At 47.4% G+C, this 16,186-nt stretch overlaps 1 protein-coding gene across 1 annotated transcript in view; it reads left to right on the forward strand.

The window, feature by feature from the left end:
* rbfox3a (RNA binding fox-1 homolog 3a) overlaps positions 1-15,804 on the forward strand; it is a 42,152-nt gene extending 26,348 nt beyond the window's left edge. The window contains exons 7-11 of the mRNA XM_056296671.1: positions 7,548-7,680; positions 8,485-8,524; positions 9,690-9,754; positions 12,865-12,943; positions 15,760-15,804. Of these exons, the coding sequence (XP_056152646.1) occupies positions 7,548-7,680; positions 8,485-8,524; positions 9,690-9,754; positions 12,865-12,943; positions 15,760-15,804 (362 nt within the window). The remainder of the gene's footprint in view (positions 1-7,547; positions 7,681-8,484; positions 8,525-9,689; positions 9,755-12,864; positions 12,944-15,759) is intronic.
* Positions 15,805-16,186: the final 382 nt, after the last annotated feature.

Consider the following 16,186-nt stretch of genomic DNA (forward strand, 5'->3'; position numbering starts at 1 on the left):
TACTGATGAGTTTAGCAGGTTATATTCCAAGTCTGCCATTTGAAAATGCTAATCTCTTTTTTGGTTTAGGTTTTCAGTTTACATGCCGTCACGTGAGAGCTTCAGTAAGGAAGGGCAAATATTGCAGAGCTGTGTGGATTTATTCCATCATAACTAGACTGAAAACAATATCAGCATCTTATAAGCGTGTTGGGTGTCTAGAAAAGCACTATATAAGTGTAATGGTTATTATATTGGTGGCAAAGCTGTGTCTACTGGATGGGCCAGTCACAGCTAAGCTAACTGTTGTTTCAACACTCAAGGTGTTCTCCTTCAGGTAAGGAGTGATTCATTAGGTGCACCTCGTTGGCTGGTTTGGCCCCCCCAGCCTCTCCCCATGTCCTGGCTGATGCTCGGTTTATGCCCTGCAAAGGTTATACACCCAGCTAATGCACAGCTATTTTTTCCCTTAGACCATGGGTCTTCTGAATCCAGATATCACCATATGATCCCTCTGTCATGTGGTGGAACTTCTACAGCAGGCAGGGCGTGAACCAAAACGGTGAACTAGGCTGAACCAAAAAGCTGGGCCGATTTGAAAGAATGAAAGAGAGGGTGAATGCCACAGGAGGTATTACCAGGAGGTAACTACTGCTCGCTTGATGACAAGGCATTCTTTCTCTGCAATGTTGTGCTTTACCTCTTGCAGTGAAAACTTCAGTCTAATGTGCATCACCACATGGTCTACCAAGCCGCCTCTTGGAGCAAAATGGACCCCAGGCCACCGTTTGATGTGTCGGCCTGGAGGGTAAATGAGAGGAAAGAGTTTTGGGAATGCAGGAGTTAACTTGAATGAAGGGGCTTTTTCACGTACTTCTTTTCGCATACAACCAGGGATTCTTCTGTTTTTGCTGGACGAGGTCTGAGTTACCTTTTCATGTGAGATTATTAAAGTAGCTGGTTAGAAGGTCAGCAGTAATGGACTCTGTACATCCGTTTCAGTCAAGGGCTAATCTTAGACAAATCTTGAGGGTTAAGCTGACCGTAGATTCCACACCCACTTCTGTCCAAGTAAGGGGATCTCCAGGTTGGCTGTGAGCCATGTCCACTTCAGTGACTCCAGGAAAGTCCCCAATGGCTGCATATGCTTCACTGGGCTTTCACCTTAGATAATAGATAGCTTGTAAGGGGCCTGTCCATGAGAAATTGAAACATGGTTGGATCCTTGAACAACCCAAAAGGATTTGTGAAAAACTGTTGCCAACTATACTGAGTGGAGAAAGCACAAAGGCACTTTTTCAGAGTCTGTTTGGATTCTGGCAACAACAGAATCTGCCCGTAGCTCTTGTCAAATCCAGTGTCATATGTAAGCAGGAGTTGCCAAGTCAACCCCAAGATTGTTTTCAACCTTGGACAACTGTTTGAGAAATGTGTCCTTGCATGAGCAAAAGTACAGCGGTAAAGCCTTTCTGCTGTACAGCCACCTCTGCTATTTGGACTAGTGGGAGGTGGTCATCCATCCATCCATTATCCAAACTGCTTATCCTGCTCCGGGTTACGGGGATGCTGGAGCCTATTCCAGCAGTCGCTGGGTGGCAGGCGGGGAGACACCCTGGACAGACCGCTGGTCCATCACAGGGCCCACACACACACACACACACACACACATTCATACTTGGGGACAACTTAGTACAGCTGATTCACATGAACTACGTGTCTTTGGACTGTGGGAGGAAACCGGAACACCCGGAGGAAACCTGCGCAGACACGGAGAGAACATGCAAACTCCACACAGAGGACGACCCGGGGTGACCCCCAAGGTTGGACTACCCCGGGGCTCGAACCCAGGGCCTTCTTGCTGTGTGGCGACCGCGCTAACCACTGTGCCACCCCCAAGTGTTCGTTTTTACAAGCAAATTCTATCCAAAGGACAGAACTGTTAAGTGCTCATGACTTATGAGCATATTTTGAATACTGCAGGGAAAAGAAAAAAAGTCTCAATTGATTTTGGACCCTCACGTCTTAACTCATCCCTTGCAATCAACATCGAAGCTAGGGAAACAGGGACAACCTTGATCCAAGCTCCCAGATGATTGTATGACTATGATTAATTGCACCCATCAAGTCACAGAACCTTACAACTGATGTCTTCTTGCCATGTGACCAGGTACTTCTGAATTTCACTTCTTAAACTCAGACTGGTTGTTGCCGTTTCAGCGGATGTTGAAGGCACAAGCTAACTGCCTTACACAGGAGTCTATCCTTTGCCTTTTTTAAGTAACTGAATTTCCAGTGGCACCACAAGGTAGTTGTAAATGTCTCAGTACATGCACTATATGCATGCACTATGGTTGTCTGTAGATAACCATGATGCCTCAGCCTGGGTGTATGCAATCTCATGCATTGCATGGTGGTGATGTTGCCCTACGGCAAGTTGGTCCTCGAGGCAGGTTGTGTGATATAGAACCTGCCCCACTGGAGCTTCCACTTCATCTGCATTTAGTCCCTTGTTTTCCCAGTCAGTGCACCACTCCAACATGACTGAGTTTCCATGGTTGTCAGGAAGGACAGACTATGCAAATTATGGTTCTTGGCCATGTGGATTTATTCAGTCATAGCTAAATAATAACAATGGGTTGCATCAATGATGAAGAAGATTCCATCTCCCATGCAAGCTCAGTCCAAGTGTGTTTATTCATTTATTCGTACATTCATATTCACTAGTTTGTTCATTCTTTACACCCACTTAATCCATTTCAGGGTGATGTGCAGGCAGGAGTCTATCCTAGCCAGCACTAGGCAAACAGCAAGGATACTGGAATTGGTCCCCAATTTATCACAGGGCCCACTCATACGCAGTCACTCACACACCATTGCGACCTGCTGTATGAGTAATTTCAAGTCTTCGATTCACCTAACATGCATGTCTTTCTGCTGTGGTGAGAAACTGGAGAAATGCATGGAGGCCTATATGAACTCAAGGAGACCATGCAGACTCCATACAGTAGGGCCAGGATAAAAACTGGTATCTATGGGGGCATCCGGGTAGCGTAGTGGTCTATTCCATTGCCTACCAACACAGGATTGCCGGTTCAAATCTCTGTGTTACCTCTGACTTGATCGGGCGTCTCTACAGACACAATTGGCCGTGTCTGCGGGTGGGAAGCTGGATGTGGGTATGTGTTCTTGTCGCTGCACTAGCGCCTCCTCTGGTCGGTCGGGGCACCTGTTCAGGGGAGAGGGGGCAATAGCGTGATCCTCCCATGCGCTACGTCCCCCTGGTGAAACTCCTCACGGTCAGGTGAAAAGAAGCGGCTGGCGACTCCACATGTATAGGAGGGGGCATGTGGTAGTCTGCAGCTCTCCTCGGATCAGCAGAGGGGGTGGAGCAGCGACCGGAACGACTCTGAAAATGGGGTAATTGGCCAAGTACAATTGGGGAGAAAAAGGGGCAAAGAATCAACAAAACAAAAAGAAGGTATCTGTTTGCTGTGAGGAAACATAGCTCAACACCAAACTACTACACCACAGAGTCCAGATAAATTCCCTTTCAAGGTTCATGCCCAATTTTTCACATCCCCGTTCCCCGTCTCTCTCTCTCTGCCTCTGCTTCAAGGTCCGGGTTCTCTCCTTCCAGCCTCTACTGAGAGAGATATAAATGGGGCATGGATAAATATGGCTAGCTGTTAACAGCATGTACCTCATTGACTGGCTAGACCATTCCTGGCTCCTCCTGCCCCACTTGCCACAGTTATATTTTCCAAATTCAAAGATAGGACAGTTGCAGTTCTCTTAGTTCCCACCGTGATAAGTCATATTGATCTGTTACTGCTCTAAATATTCTTGTAAAAGGAATTTCGCGATTGCCTGTGGTTTTGCTCTACCCAATTAAAGGGAAGGCTGCACTTAGAAAGGCTTTACATCCATTACTGGAAAGTCTTAGCCTTTTATGGCAGCTTATTCTGCAATTCTAGCCAATGTCATCATTGTCAGATTTTACTGTCCTCACTCAAGAAAAATGAATGTATCTGATCTAATATTTAGCAGCGCCAGTCTAAACTGAGCAGGAGTACTGTAGCGAGCAGCATTCTGGTTTTCAGAGAATAGATTTAAAGCGCAAATAGGCAGTAGAACAGTGATTCAACTCAAGTGTTCTTTCTCTTTCTAAGAAATAAGACAACGCAGTATGTTGCATGCATGGAGGCCTGACACTGTACACCCGTACACAGACACACACTCTAACAGCACGCATACATAAACACAAGCAAGGCATCACACATCCAGCTTAGGCAGAAAGGTTGTAATTATTGATTCATACAATTCTTTTTTTTGGGGGGTGGGGGGGGGGGTATCCGGCCAATTACCCTACTCTTCTGAGCTGTCCCGGTCGCTGCTCCACCCCCTCTGCCGATCTGGGGAGCGCTGCAGACTACCACATGCCTCCTCCGATACATGTGGAGTCGCCAGCCGCTTCTTTTCACCTGACAGTGAGGCGTTTCGCCAGGGGGACATGACGCATGGGAGGATCACGCTATTCCCCCCCAGTCCCCCCCCCAAACAGGTGCCCTGACTGACCAGAGGAGGCGCTAGTGCAGCGACCAGGACACATACCCACATCCGGCTTCCCACCCGTAGACACGGCCAATTGTATCTGTAGAGACACCTGACCAAGCCGGAGGTAACACGGGGATTCGAACCGGTGATGCCCGTGTTGGTAGGCAACAGAATAGACCGCCTTGCTACCCATACAGATTGACAGACTCAGTGGAATTATCCCATCCTAGAGCTACATTTTTTCTTAGCATTTTTGTGATCATGGCAAATCTAAGTATACACACTAGAACCCAACCACCAGGGCCGTTTTTCCTTACCTGAAAAGGGGTGTGTGTGTGTGTGTGCGTGCGCGTGCGCGTGTGCGTGCGTGTGTTGCTGTGGTTGTCCTCAGTGAGCCCTGGGAGTATACTATAGCTAATTTTTTATGCAAACTTGTACCCATGGATGTTGTTTGTTTTATGGGACCTAGTGGCTGTCAGGTAGAACTGTGCTGTGATTCATGGGTTATTACAGCACTGCTGTAGCATGCACAGCCCATAGCTCATCATCAGATTCCATTCATATACGTCGTGCCACAACCAACATGTGCATACACCCATCCTCACACTCTCAAACACACATTTTGGTCACATACCATATACGCATGCCTTTACAACATACAAAGACAAAGAAATCTACAGACATGAATACCTGTATCATATGTACATGGGAACATTTTCCACAAAGATATACACATTCATGTCTGCACACACACACACACACACACACACACACACACACACACACACACACACACACACACAGAACCACAGACACAAACAGGAGTGAATATATTGATGCCTGATATAGAGGGAGAGAGGGAATGAGGGGAAGACTCGGGGGAAATTGATCTTTTGCCCAGAATATATCACCAATGGACTGTGTGCTGGCTGCGTGGCATATTAATGCTGTTGTCTCACTAGTTAAAGCAGAGAGAGGCTGAAATAGCACTGGATAGGAGCTCTCCATCACCTAGGAGAGAGTGAGATGAATGGAGGAGAAGAAATAAGGCAAGGGGGGGGGGGGATTGAGATTGCTGAGCATGGTCTGGTTTTAATTTGTGCCGCTGTAACAATGGGTGTAGCCATCTACAGCTAAAGCGTTATTCAGGTCTTTAAGGTGGCTGGTAAGTGATGAGTTTACAATCTAGCATTATTTCCAAGCGAGCATCAGTCTGTATTAACTTGTTGGTTGATCACACGGGCCCTCTGCGGGTCATGCAGTATAAGTGTAAGAAGAACAAGATTTGCATAGGTGAGAGAGCGGTAGCCTACATACTAAAATAGAAAAAAAGATTCGCTGAAGGTCCAGACTTGTTGAGTCAGCTTTCTTTGTCAAATAACAGTTTAATGTGACAAAATGAAAGTCTTCTTCTGTGGAAGAATACCAGTTGAACACATTTAGCAGATCTATGGCTTTGTTGGGCAGGGCTGGGCTGGGCTGGCCACTTCACTTCACTGGACTGCACTAATTTGTATGCAGGGAATTGTGGGTAATTGCAGTTTGGCCCAATGTGCATGAAGGCTGAGCCACTTTGTGTGTGTGTGTGTGTGTGTGTGTGTGTGTGTGTGTGTGTGTGTGTGTGTGTGTGTGTGTTGCGTGCATTCATTTGTTTGTCTTTTCACATCTTTGTGCGAGCGTGAGTGCCCGTGTGGATGCGGATGCGTGTGTGTGTGTGTGTGTGTGTGTGTGTGTGTGTGTGTGTGCGCGCACATGCCATAATGATCTGACCCTGTGTGTGTGAGAGCTGTGCTCTCATGCTGATTGAAGGTTAAAAAGGGACCTTCAGCTTGGCAAATCAACACACTTCCCTTCAGCTCACTATGCCACCCTTGCCTTAAAGGGTGCCCCAGTGTGTGTTTGTGTGTGTGTGTGTGGGTTTTTGTGTGTGTGATGAAGGATGGCCATAGGATGACTCTGCCGTTCCAAACAATACAGGCCATCTGCTCCCTGTATCGACTGCCAAACACTAAACCTAACCCCTATCCACCCATCTCCCTCTCTGTCTCTCTCTCTGTCTCTCCCTAAATCTTTCTCTTTCTCTCTTTGTTGGTCCCTCTCTCGCTGCATTATGGCTTTGCACGCCATATCCCCTTTTATTCTGTCTATCAATTCTGTTTGCTCCTGTCATTGTTTTGATGGTCATCGTTAGCCAACTGTAACTTCCCCTCATCTCCCCCCTTGCTTCCTTTATGCCCTTTGTTTACCCCTGTCCTTCTTGCCTCCCTTCATTTCTCTCTCTCTCTCTCTGTATTTTCATCATTCTGAGCCAACACATTGTGTGTCACCTACATCCACTTCACCTCCCTACAGGCCCACAGTCAACCTGCTGGAGCCGGCCCACATCCAAACATCCACACGTGCACACAAATACACAGGCGTGTGCAAACACACACACACACACACATACTGGGCCACAGCAAACAAATGTATACTTGTGTTGTCTACATGTGTGTATTTATTTATGTATGTTTACTCCCAGACCGTACATCCAAGCGTCAGCAGCATTTTGTACATGCAGATACATAATGCCTGTGGAATAGTCTTTATGTCTTTATGAAGCTTTATGAAGGAATAGTCTTTATGTCTTTATGACGCTTTATGAAGGAATAGTCTTCATGAAGCTTCATCTTTCCTGTGTGGATTCATGACACAGGGTATTTTATCTTTTTTTTATGAAAGGAAAAGTATTGTACCCATCCTTGTAACATTTTGCACCACCTCACAAACAACCCCCCTCTCTCGCTCACTTTCTCTCCCTCTCTCTCTCCCCCTCTCTCTTACTCTCCCTCACTCCCTCTCCTTCTCTCTCTCCCCCTCGCTCCGTCATTCTTTCTCCCGTTCTCGCTCTCTCTCTCTCCCCCGCTTTCTCCCTCTCTCTTCCTCTCCCTCGCTTTCTCCCTCTCTCTTTCTGTCCCTCTCTCTCTCTCCCCCCCTCTCTCCTCCTCGCTTTCTCCCTCTCTCTCTCCCTCCAGTGGCAGGTTTTCCCTACCCCAGCACAGGAGCAGCAGTGGCTTATAGGGGAGCTCATTTGAGAGGGAGGGGTCGCGCTGTCTATAACACATTTCGCGCCGCACCCCCTCCCCCGCCCATCCCTGCCTATGGAGCGTGAGTACACACACACACACACACACACACACACACACACACACACATATACACACGCACACGCACGCATGCACAAACACATCCAACTGAGACAAACACACGTAATCAAATAAACCCCGTATGACAGGTGTCTGAGACTGAAAACACACTACCACACAAATCTAATTCATGACACGACTCACAGGCTGCCGTAGTAAACCAAACACACTGACCCCCCCCACACACACACACACACACACACACACACACACACACACACACACAGAGTAACAGAGGAATGGTGAGTGGAAAACAAAAGGCTGCCTTCTAATAGAGCGGAAAATTGCTCTTTGATTCCAGAATGGCCAAATTTGTCTCTCTTTTTTCTAATGTGTCATTCTTTATTCGTCTGTGAATGGACTGCTATGACCTGCCCTGCACACTCCACTGGTCCCACTTCAGAGAGGGGGGGGGGGTGCGAGGGAGGGAGAGAGAGGCAAAGCGAGAATGAGACCCCAGGAGAGTATGTTAGGGGGTGAAAGAAAGAGAAATATACATGGGACAGAGAGAAAGGGAATGAGGGTAAGAGCAGCAGATTGCAAGGGGAAGAAATTATATGAAATGGTCTGTTTTCCAACCAACTCTTATTTTCACCGCCGTTGTTTTTAGACTGCAGGGCAAGACAGCACTTAAACCTTACTATTGTATCATTATTAATAAACATTATTAATTACCACCTTCTTATATGGCATTTTGTTGCGTTTTGTTGCATTCTGAAAAGCTGTAGTGAGCCATGGCTAACGTTTGTTTGTCTTCGGCCAACAGTGTGGTGTACCAGGACGGCTTTTATGGGGCTGAAATATATGTAAGTCAACAGTTTATTTTCTGTTTCTTTCCATCTCAACCGAAAGGTACCTAAAAATCAGGAGATTGGTAATCAAGAAAGTGATGAGGTAATGTTGTAGCATGGTGTGTCTTGAGGATGCAGCCCGGGTGAAGGCAATGCTGTGGATTTTGTGATCATTTGGATCAATCGCAACAGTGACTTGCACTACAATGGTGGTTTAACGATGTAACAGCCAACACATGCATTGATACACCAGCTTAAGACACTAACTCATTCAGATGCACACATAGACACACAATCATACGTGTACACGGAGACAAACACACATGCAGTTGCTTACAGAGCCACCTGATGGTGAACGTTGGGGAATGAGGTCATAAGCACTTGATGCTTTATACGCAGATAGATAACCGCATATATACACACCCACATAGGTTTTTTTCCCCCCTTTTTTGCCCCAATCGTCGATTGTACCCGTCAAATTACCCCACTCCTCCGAGCCATCCCGGTCGCTGCTCCACCCCCTCTGCCAATCCGGGGAGGGCTGCAGACTACCACATGCCTCCTCCCATGCATGTGGAGTCGCCAGCTGCTTCTTTTCACCTGACAGTGAAAAGTTTCACTAGAGGGACGTAGCACATGGGAAGATCACGCTATTCCCCTCCAGTTCCCCCTCCCCCCTGAACAGGCGCCCCGACCGACCAGAGGAGGCGCTAGTGCAGTGACCGAGACACATACCCACATCTGGCTTCCCACCCGCAGACACGACAAATTGTGTCTGTAGGGACGCCCAACAAAGCTGGCGGTAACACGGGGATTCGAACCGGCGATCCCCGTGTTGGTAGGCACCGGAATAGACGGCTATGCTACCCGGACGCCCCACACACATACATATTTAGGGAGAAAGAGACATCCTGTCCCAGTTTGTTGTTTAGCAGAGCCTCTCTGCATTGAAGCCCTCCCTCTGGCTGAGAGCCGCAAGTCTCTTACTTCCCCCTTTTCATTAATTACACCCTCATTTATCACCTGGTGATGTCCTCTCACCCATTTATTCCAGTTGCCTCACAGACGTCTATTTGATGGTGTGTAAGTGGGAGACGATCTGATTATTTTTCATTCCTGCGTCTCTCCTCTCCTGTGATCTCCTCCTCGCTCCTCATGTCCTCTCCTTTCCTCTCTGCAGGGAGGGTATGCAGCTTACAGATACGCCCAGCCAGCCGCCACAGCTGCAGCCGCATACAGCGACAGGTACCTTGGTTTCCCCGTGACTTAGATGTTGGTCCATTCGTGACTTAAATGAGCAATACAAAGGGGCACAGAGTTTGCTGTGTACAGTGATACTGTAAATCTATTCACAACCACACTGCAAATGCACATAGTGATTCATTCAGTCGCCAAGAGGACTCACATGAAACAATTCAGTCTTCTCTGAGCAGCGCTGATACCAGTTTAACATGCAGTACAGGGGCTCTAAAACACGGCACGCACGGAAAGAAAGAGACAGAAGGGGTAAAAAGGCTCTTCTTCTATAACCCAGTCCCCTCAAAGGACTACGTCATCCCTTCACCACTGAAGCCCATGGCCTCCAGGGTCATAAACGATAGTCCCAGAGGCCCTGCCCTGTGCCCTTGGCCTCACTGGACCCTGAATCCAGGCCTCTCTCCCTGGGTAGATGTCCTCAGTCCTCTGGGGAACCAAAGGCTCTCCAGTGATTCATCGAGATCAGAGGTGGCACAGGGTTTCTGTCTGCCCGTGTGTGTGTGTGTGTGTCGGCGTGTGTGCACGCACCTGTCTGTCTGCATGCTGGTATACTGCATACGAGTGTGTGTGGGTATTGAGTCTGTTATGCATGCGTGTGTGTGTGTGTGTGAGAGAGAGGGAGAGGGAAAGAGAGAGAGAGAGAGCGAGAGAGAGATGGTGCTTGGGGAGCTAATCTGAGGGAGATTGAGCATGTCAGGCCTGATAAGGAACGGCCGCAGCAGGAGCCTGTAGGCCACCGATAATGTAAGATTTATCAGAGGCATGGAGCAAGCACCATGCTAGGGGGAATTATGAACAGAGGAGAGGAGGAGAGAGGAGCAGGTGAGGGACTCCCTCAAGAGTTATTTCATTCTCTTTCTTTTTCTCCCCTCTCTTTCTTGCATCCCTTCCTCCTCCAGTCTCTCGCTGTTATTCCAAGTTGCTTGTCTTATGGGCACTATATCCTCCGCTGTTCTCTCTCTCTCTCTCTCTCTCTCTCTCTCTCTCTCTCTCTCTCTCTCTCTCTCTCTCCATTTCATCTTTTACGTTCTCCTCTGTCTCTGCATGTCTCTTTCTCTTACTCGTTCTCCTGTAAGCTCTCCTGATTTAAAGGGAGCCTGAGCAGTGAGGTTGTGTGTGTGTGTGTGTGTGTGTGGGTAGGCAGGCAGGCAGGCAGGTTAAAAAGGGTTGGTTGGGGGTGTTCATTTTTATTTATTGGAGGATAAGAGAGGGATTATAGAGAGTGGATGAGCATGGAACTGACAGAGACTTCGCCTCGGCTCTGTCCCTGTTGGGTACTGTACGCTACAAATAGACCCCCGCAAACACACACTCACACACAGAGTTGTGTAGACCGCTGTTTAGGCTTTAGAACCCCATGAAAAGGGAACAGAACTTCAAAGAGTCCGACACAGACCCATGAAATTCAACCTCGTCCTCGTCCTCCTCCAGCATCTCACCCTCCAACCCGCACAGCCCTCGACTTTGCCTCCCTCTCCTCTCCTCTCTTCTGTCCTTTACTTTCCGCCTCCTCCTCCGTCAGGGTTACCTTAGCGAGTTTTCCCACGCAGCCCCTTATCACCGTGCCCCCAGACCTCCGCCTCTGCTTAGCCATTTTGTGGGGAGAGAATTCAAACAAATGAGGGAGAAGGAGAGGACGCTGAGTTGAGGAAAAATAAGAAATAATAATAACAGCAATAATAATAATAAATAAAGCTGTCTCGCAGCCGGTCTGGGGGCATTGGAGGAAGACAGAGAGAGGGATGGAGGGGTGAAAGCAGAAAAGAGAGAGCAAAAGAGAGAGACAGGGACAGGGGGATTTGTTCCAAGCCAGTGCTGGTGAATAGACTAGGAATAAGCCTCTGGAGACAGACAGAGAGAGATACGGGTTGTCGAAGGGTGATGGGGGCGAGGGGGGAGGGGGGGGGACTGGAGACGTCAGCCAGGGGAATCCAAGAGGAAAGGGGGAGAAGTGCGAGGGAGGTGACGGGGGGTGGGGGGGTGGAGAGGAGGACATGGGTAGGATGTAGAGAGACATGGGGAAACATCATGACACAGAAGTGTTGAGATTTTTTTCTGGCCGTCTTTACAATACCCCGTCCTCCTCCGTGCTCCTTGTTCTCCGTTTCAATCAGTCCCTCTACTCTCGTATACCTCCCATCACGAGATCTCTCTCCGTCGCTCTCTCTATCCAAACCTATATTTCCTTTTTCTTTTCCCCGTACGCGTTCCTCTGATTTCTCCCGAACCCACGTGTTTTTCTCACCTCCCTTTGTTCAAATCTTACTTCTCTCTCTCTCTCTCTCTCTCTCTCTCTCTCTCTCTCTCTCTCTCTCTCTCTCTCTCTCTCTCTCTCTCTCTCTCTCTCTCTCTCTCTCTCTCTCTCCCTCCTCTTACCGTTCCCACTCCCCTTTCCTCTCTCTTTTTCCCCCTTTTCGCCGCATCTCGGGCTGATGTTACTTTTATCGCGTCCCTCTCCATCCTCCAGAAGATAAAACACTCACCCCTTTTTCTCATAAATTGGAACGGGTAAAACAAATCATCGCAATCACACACTCTCACCTTTACGACGTACATTTATTGGGAGGCATCGATTGCATTTTCATCCCATCGGCCTGTCCTTAACGTGAGTGAGAGTGGGAAATGATTATAGATCTCTCCTCCAGACCCCAGTTAAAATCGACGGCCTGATGCCTTATGAGTCTCATGCATACTCATTGTGGACGCTTGACACTACCTATCCGTTATCAAACCTGTTCAATCAAAGCCACAATCCACAAGGTTTTATGTCCAGGGAGTCGGCGCGAGGGAGAAGACAATTAACCATGTTTCCAAATTGATAGAATTGCCTGTTGATTTGTCCTGTTTCGCCGAGCTGGTGTGCATTTATGTTTGGGGAGTAAGTCAAAGTGTCGCCCCCCCCCCCCCCCCCAAGTGCCATTCCTTCCACCGTCCTGTATACAGAAAAAAAAAAAAGGATTCAGGTCTTTGAGCCGTCATAGATCAAGTTTCAGTCCCATTTGTATTGAAACCATCTGGGGATATGCAGCGTTTCATGTTCAAGCATGCCCTATTTCATTGGAAGTGCTTTCTCTCTGCCTTGTGCTTGTCCTCCCCAGTTACGGCAGAGTCTATGCAACAGCAGACCCTTATCACCACACGATTGGTCCTGCAGCCACGTACAGCGTGGGCACCATGGTAAGTCCATTCTCACCCTTTCTCAGCCTGTGATTATCGGCGCCGTTGTGTCAGAGATTATCCTCTGTGTCGGCTCAACCAGATTATTCATCTATCTGGCGATTTATATGAAATTAGCTGCGGACCACATTCGATGTTGTTGCGGACTTCAGGTGTTACGATGAGCTGGAGTCGTACTGCCGTCGTCACCGAGCCGTCGTCCTCCTTTCTTTGATAATGTGTAAACCAACTTTCCCAATCGATCTATTTTACATCACGATAGGTTTAATAAAAATGCAATATTTCGATTTGGTGATAATAATCCAAACAAAAAAGATATAAATATTCTAAATTACATGTAAAAAAAACCAAACCCCACAATTTGCAGTACCGGTTTATTCATATGGGGTCACAAATTCAAGAGAGGTATTCTCTGTTTACACAGTTGTTTAAACGGGATCTTTACACAGTCTGAATGATGTGAGTAAATGTGCTACATGCATTGTGAGGTAGTTCACGAAAGTGCTGAAGAAATGCAGACTGTTGTATCAGTTGTTGATCCTATGAATTGTGTGTTTCCTTCTGTGAGCAATCCGTTTTAATGTTTAATGTGAGTCCTTGCCACTTCAGTAAATGAAAAAGGGACGCTGCCTTATTCTCAAACTCCCCATTCAATTTCATTGGCCTGAAGCTACTTGCTTGAAATCCAACAGAGACCCTGAATTCCTCCCCCACAAGGAGGAAATGGTCTCTGAAATTTTTTTTTGCAAGGGGAGATAGTCGAACGGTTAATGTTTGTTTTTAGCTAGCTTTGCAGCTAACATCAAAGATGAAAAAAAAAATCCTCCATAAGAAAAAAAAAGAAAAGCGGAGTACCCCATAAGATGTGGGGGGGAAAAAAAGAAAGCACAATTTGTTTTCTTTCGCAGTGTGGGTAGGGACTTCCTGCGAAGATTAACGACCATCTAGTACGTGCTTCGACGTGCCGTGGGAGATTAAAGTAAGAGAGAGAGAGAGAGAAAAGGCAGGAGATAGACCCCAAAAAAAGAAAGAAAAAAGAGAGAGAGAGAGACAGAAAAATGAATTCGTGGTACCCAGCTCACTTTTTGCGAGAGACTCTGATTGGCCCAGAAGGTTCGAGTGCAGACAGATGAGAGGGATGCTGCATGCCGACATTCCTGTGATGGCGGAAAACGGGCTCCCCGTCGTCCCCCTCCACCCCCCCTCCCTCTTCCCCACAAGTCGCCCCCCCGCCCCTCCCTGTGCAGCTGCTAGCTAAAAGCCTTCATTAATTACGACCATTTTTTTCCTCTTCATTTACTTAATTAAAACTGTGGCCTGTGTTTTCCTCCTTATTACTCTAGTCTTTCTTCTCTTTTTTCCATCAAAATTGTCCTCCCTTTTTCCACATACACCCGCACACACGCACACACACACATACACACATACCCCCCCCCTAAAAAAGAGATGGCATTCATATCTTACAGATTTTTTTATTTATTTTTGACTCCACTTTCAGAACAAGCTCGGGCAGACTTGTCTGAAACTTCATTTTTACCTCGCACTCTACACCGCAGCTCTGTTTCTCAGCTTCAGCGAGCGCGGTTGCTGTCAGATGTAAACAGCAGCCATGGGGTTGATAAAGGCAGGAGGACGGGTCAGAGTTAGTACATGTTGAGCCAACAACTTTCAAAGCCGAGTCGAAGTCCTAATGACTCGACTGGCCGTGCCCTCGTGCGATCTCCGCACAAGCTCACAACCGCTTTCTCCTTCAACACAAGGAGAAAAGATGGAATCATTTTTTGATTAGCGGCTCCATAGTTAAAAGTCTATTGCTAATTAAGTCCTGTGAGGTTAGGGGTAACTCCTTTATGCTGAGCTTCAGTTGGAGCAGAAATAATCCATGCTAGGCAAGGCTTTCGCCTCTACAAAGAAGATCCCTCATATAGCTCAGGATACGTTCTTTGATTTCTGGGCTTGGTTCGCGTCTGGAGATAGGAGGAGGATCTGGAGAGCGTCCGGACGGTGATATAGATCCAACCGAGGGTGGGGCACATTACCTTAGCTCACTCACTTAGAATGAACTAAGAGACTCAGAGACTGGAAATAGGAAGCCATGGTGTGTTCGTCAGATGATTAAAAGAATATTATAGGAGCTCCGACAGTGAATTTGTCTGACCTATTTAAGACCAAACCCTGTCGGTCAGAACAAGTTCATTTCAGTAACACCATAACTTAACAAGGAGTTTGTCTTGCTATTATTTCGGGGGTTTTTTGGGGAGGTTTTTTTTGTACAAGCCAGCTATCTAGCTTGTGTCCAATTATGTGCCATCTGTTCGGAGGGTGCTAACACCAACATCTTCATGAGCTTACGTGTTGCCAAGCCACGCAGCAATGTCTCTGTAAGTTTGTGAGAAACTTGTGGAGGCATTTCTCTCTCCTGTATGTGATGGCCCGCTGTGGACTTAATGTGTACAAACCAAAGATTGATCTCGAACTAGAAGTCGTGGTACGGTCATGGGATAACCATCTGAAGATTTACTTACTAGTTAAGAAGGAGCCTCGCGGGGTAATAAGCGATGGAAGTGTACATCTCCACACCCATCTCATGTAGTAACCCCACAATCAGATGTTTTTCCCCCTTCTTTTTTTTTTCTCGACTCACAAGCACTCTCACTTCCTAGTCCACACAGCCCCCCTCAGTGGAGAGCGGTCGGCTGGAAAAAGGGAGGACCATGTCTTAAGGGAAAAGAGAAGTTGAGCTAACGTTAATAATATGCATCAAGGTTCCTATATTTGAATACTGATTGGCGCTTTTTTCATCTTTGATGTTGCAGGCTAGCCTTTACAGAGGAGGGTGCAGTCGCTTCACTCCCTACTAGAAAGAGGGGGGACACGCCCCCCCCTACCCCAGCAAAACAGACAAACAAAAACAAACAAACAGAAAAATCACTAACTAAATGCCTCCTTCCTCGTCACGGGAGAGTAAAACTAAACGCTTCCAGGTGGCAAGTCTGACCCTGAACACCCCCCCTATCCCCTACCCCCCACCCCCAAGACTCTTTGGAGTTGCTGTCTCATTTCACGTGTTGACTTTATGCATTGCCATCGATGTACTGTACTTGTTTTGGAGAGGACGACGATCCCCTTTGTTATTTTGTCGTGTCGACTTGAAAGTAAATACTGTGTGGTGAAATGTCCGTGTTGGCTGGAGCTGCTGAAAGACTGTTGTCAATGAGGAGGAGAAGTGGGGAAAGTGTTGAA

This window comes from Lampris incognitus, chromosome 17 (assembly GCF_029633865.1).
Source record: "Lampris incognitus isolate fLamInc1 chromosome 17, fLamInc1.hap2, whole genome shotgun sequence".
NCBI classification, from domain to species: Eukaryota; Metazoa; Chordata; class Actinopteri; order Lampriformes; family Lampridae; genus Lampris; species Lampris incognitus.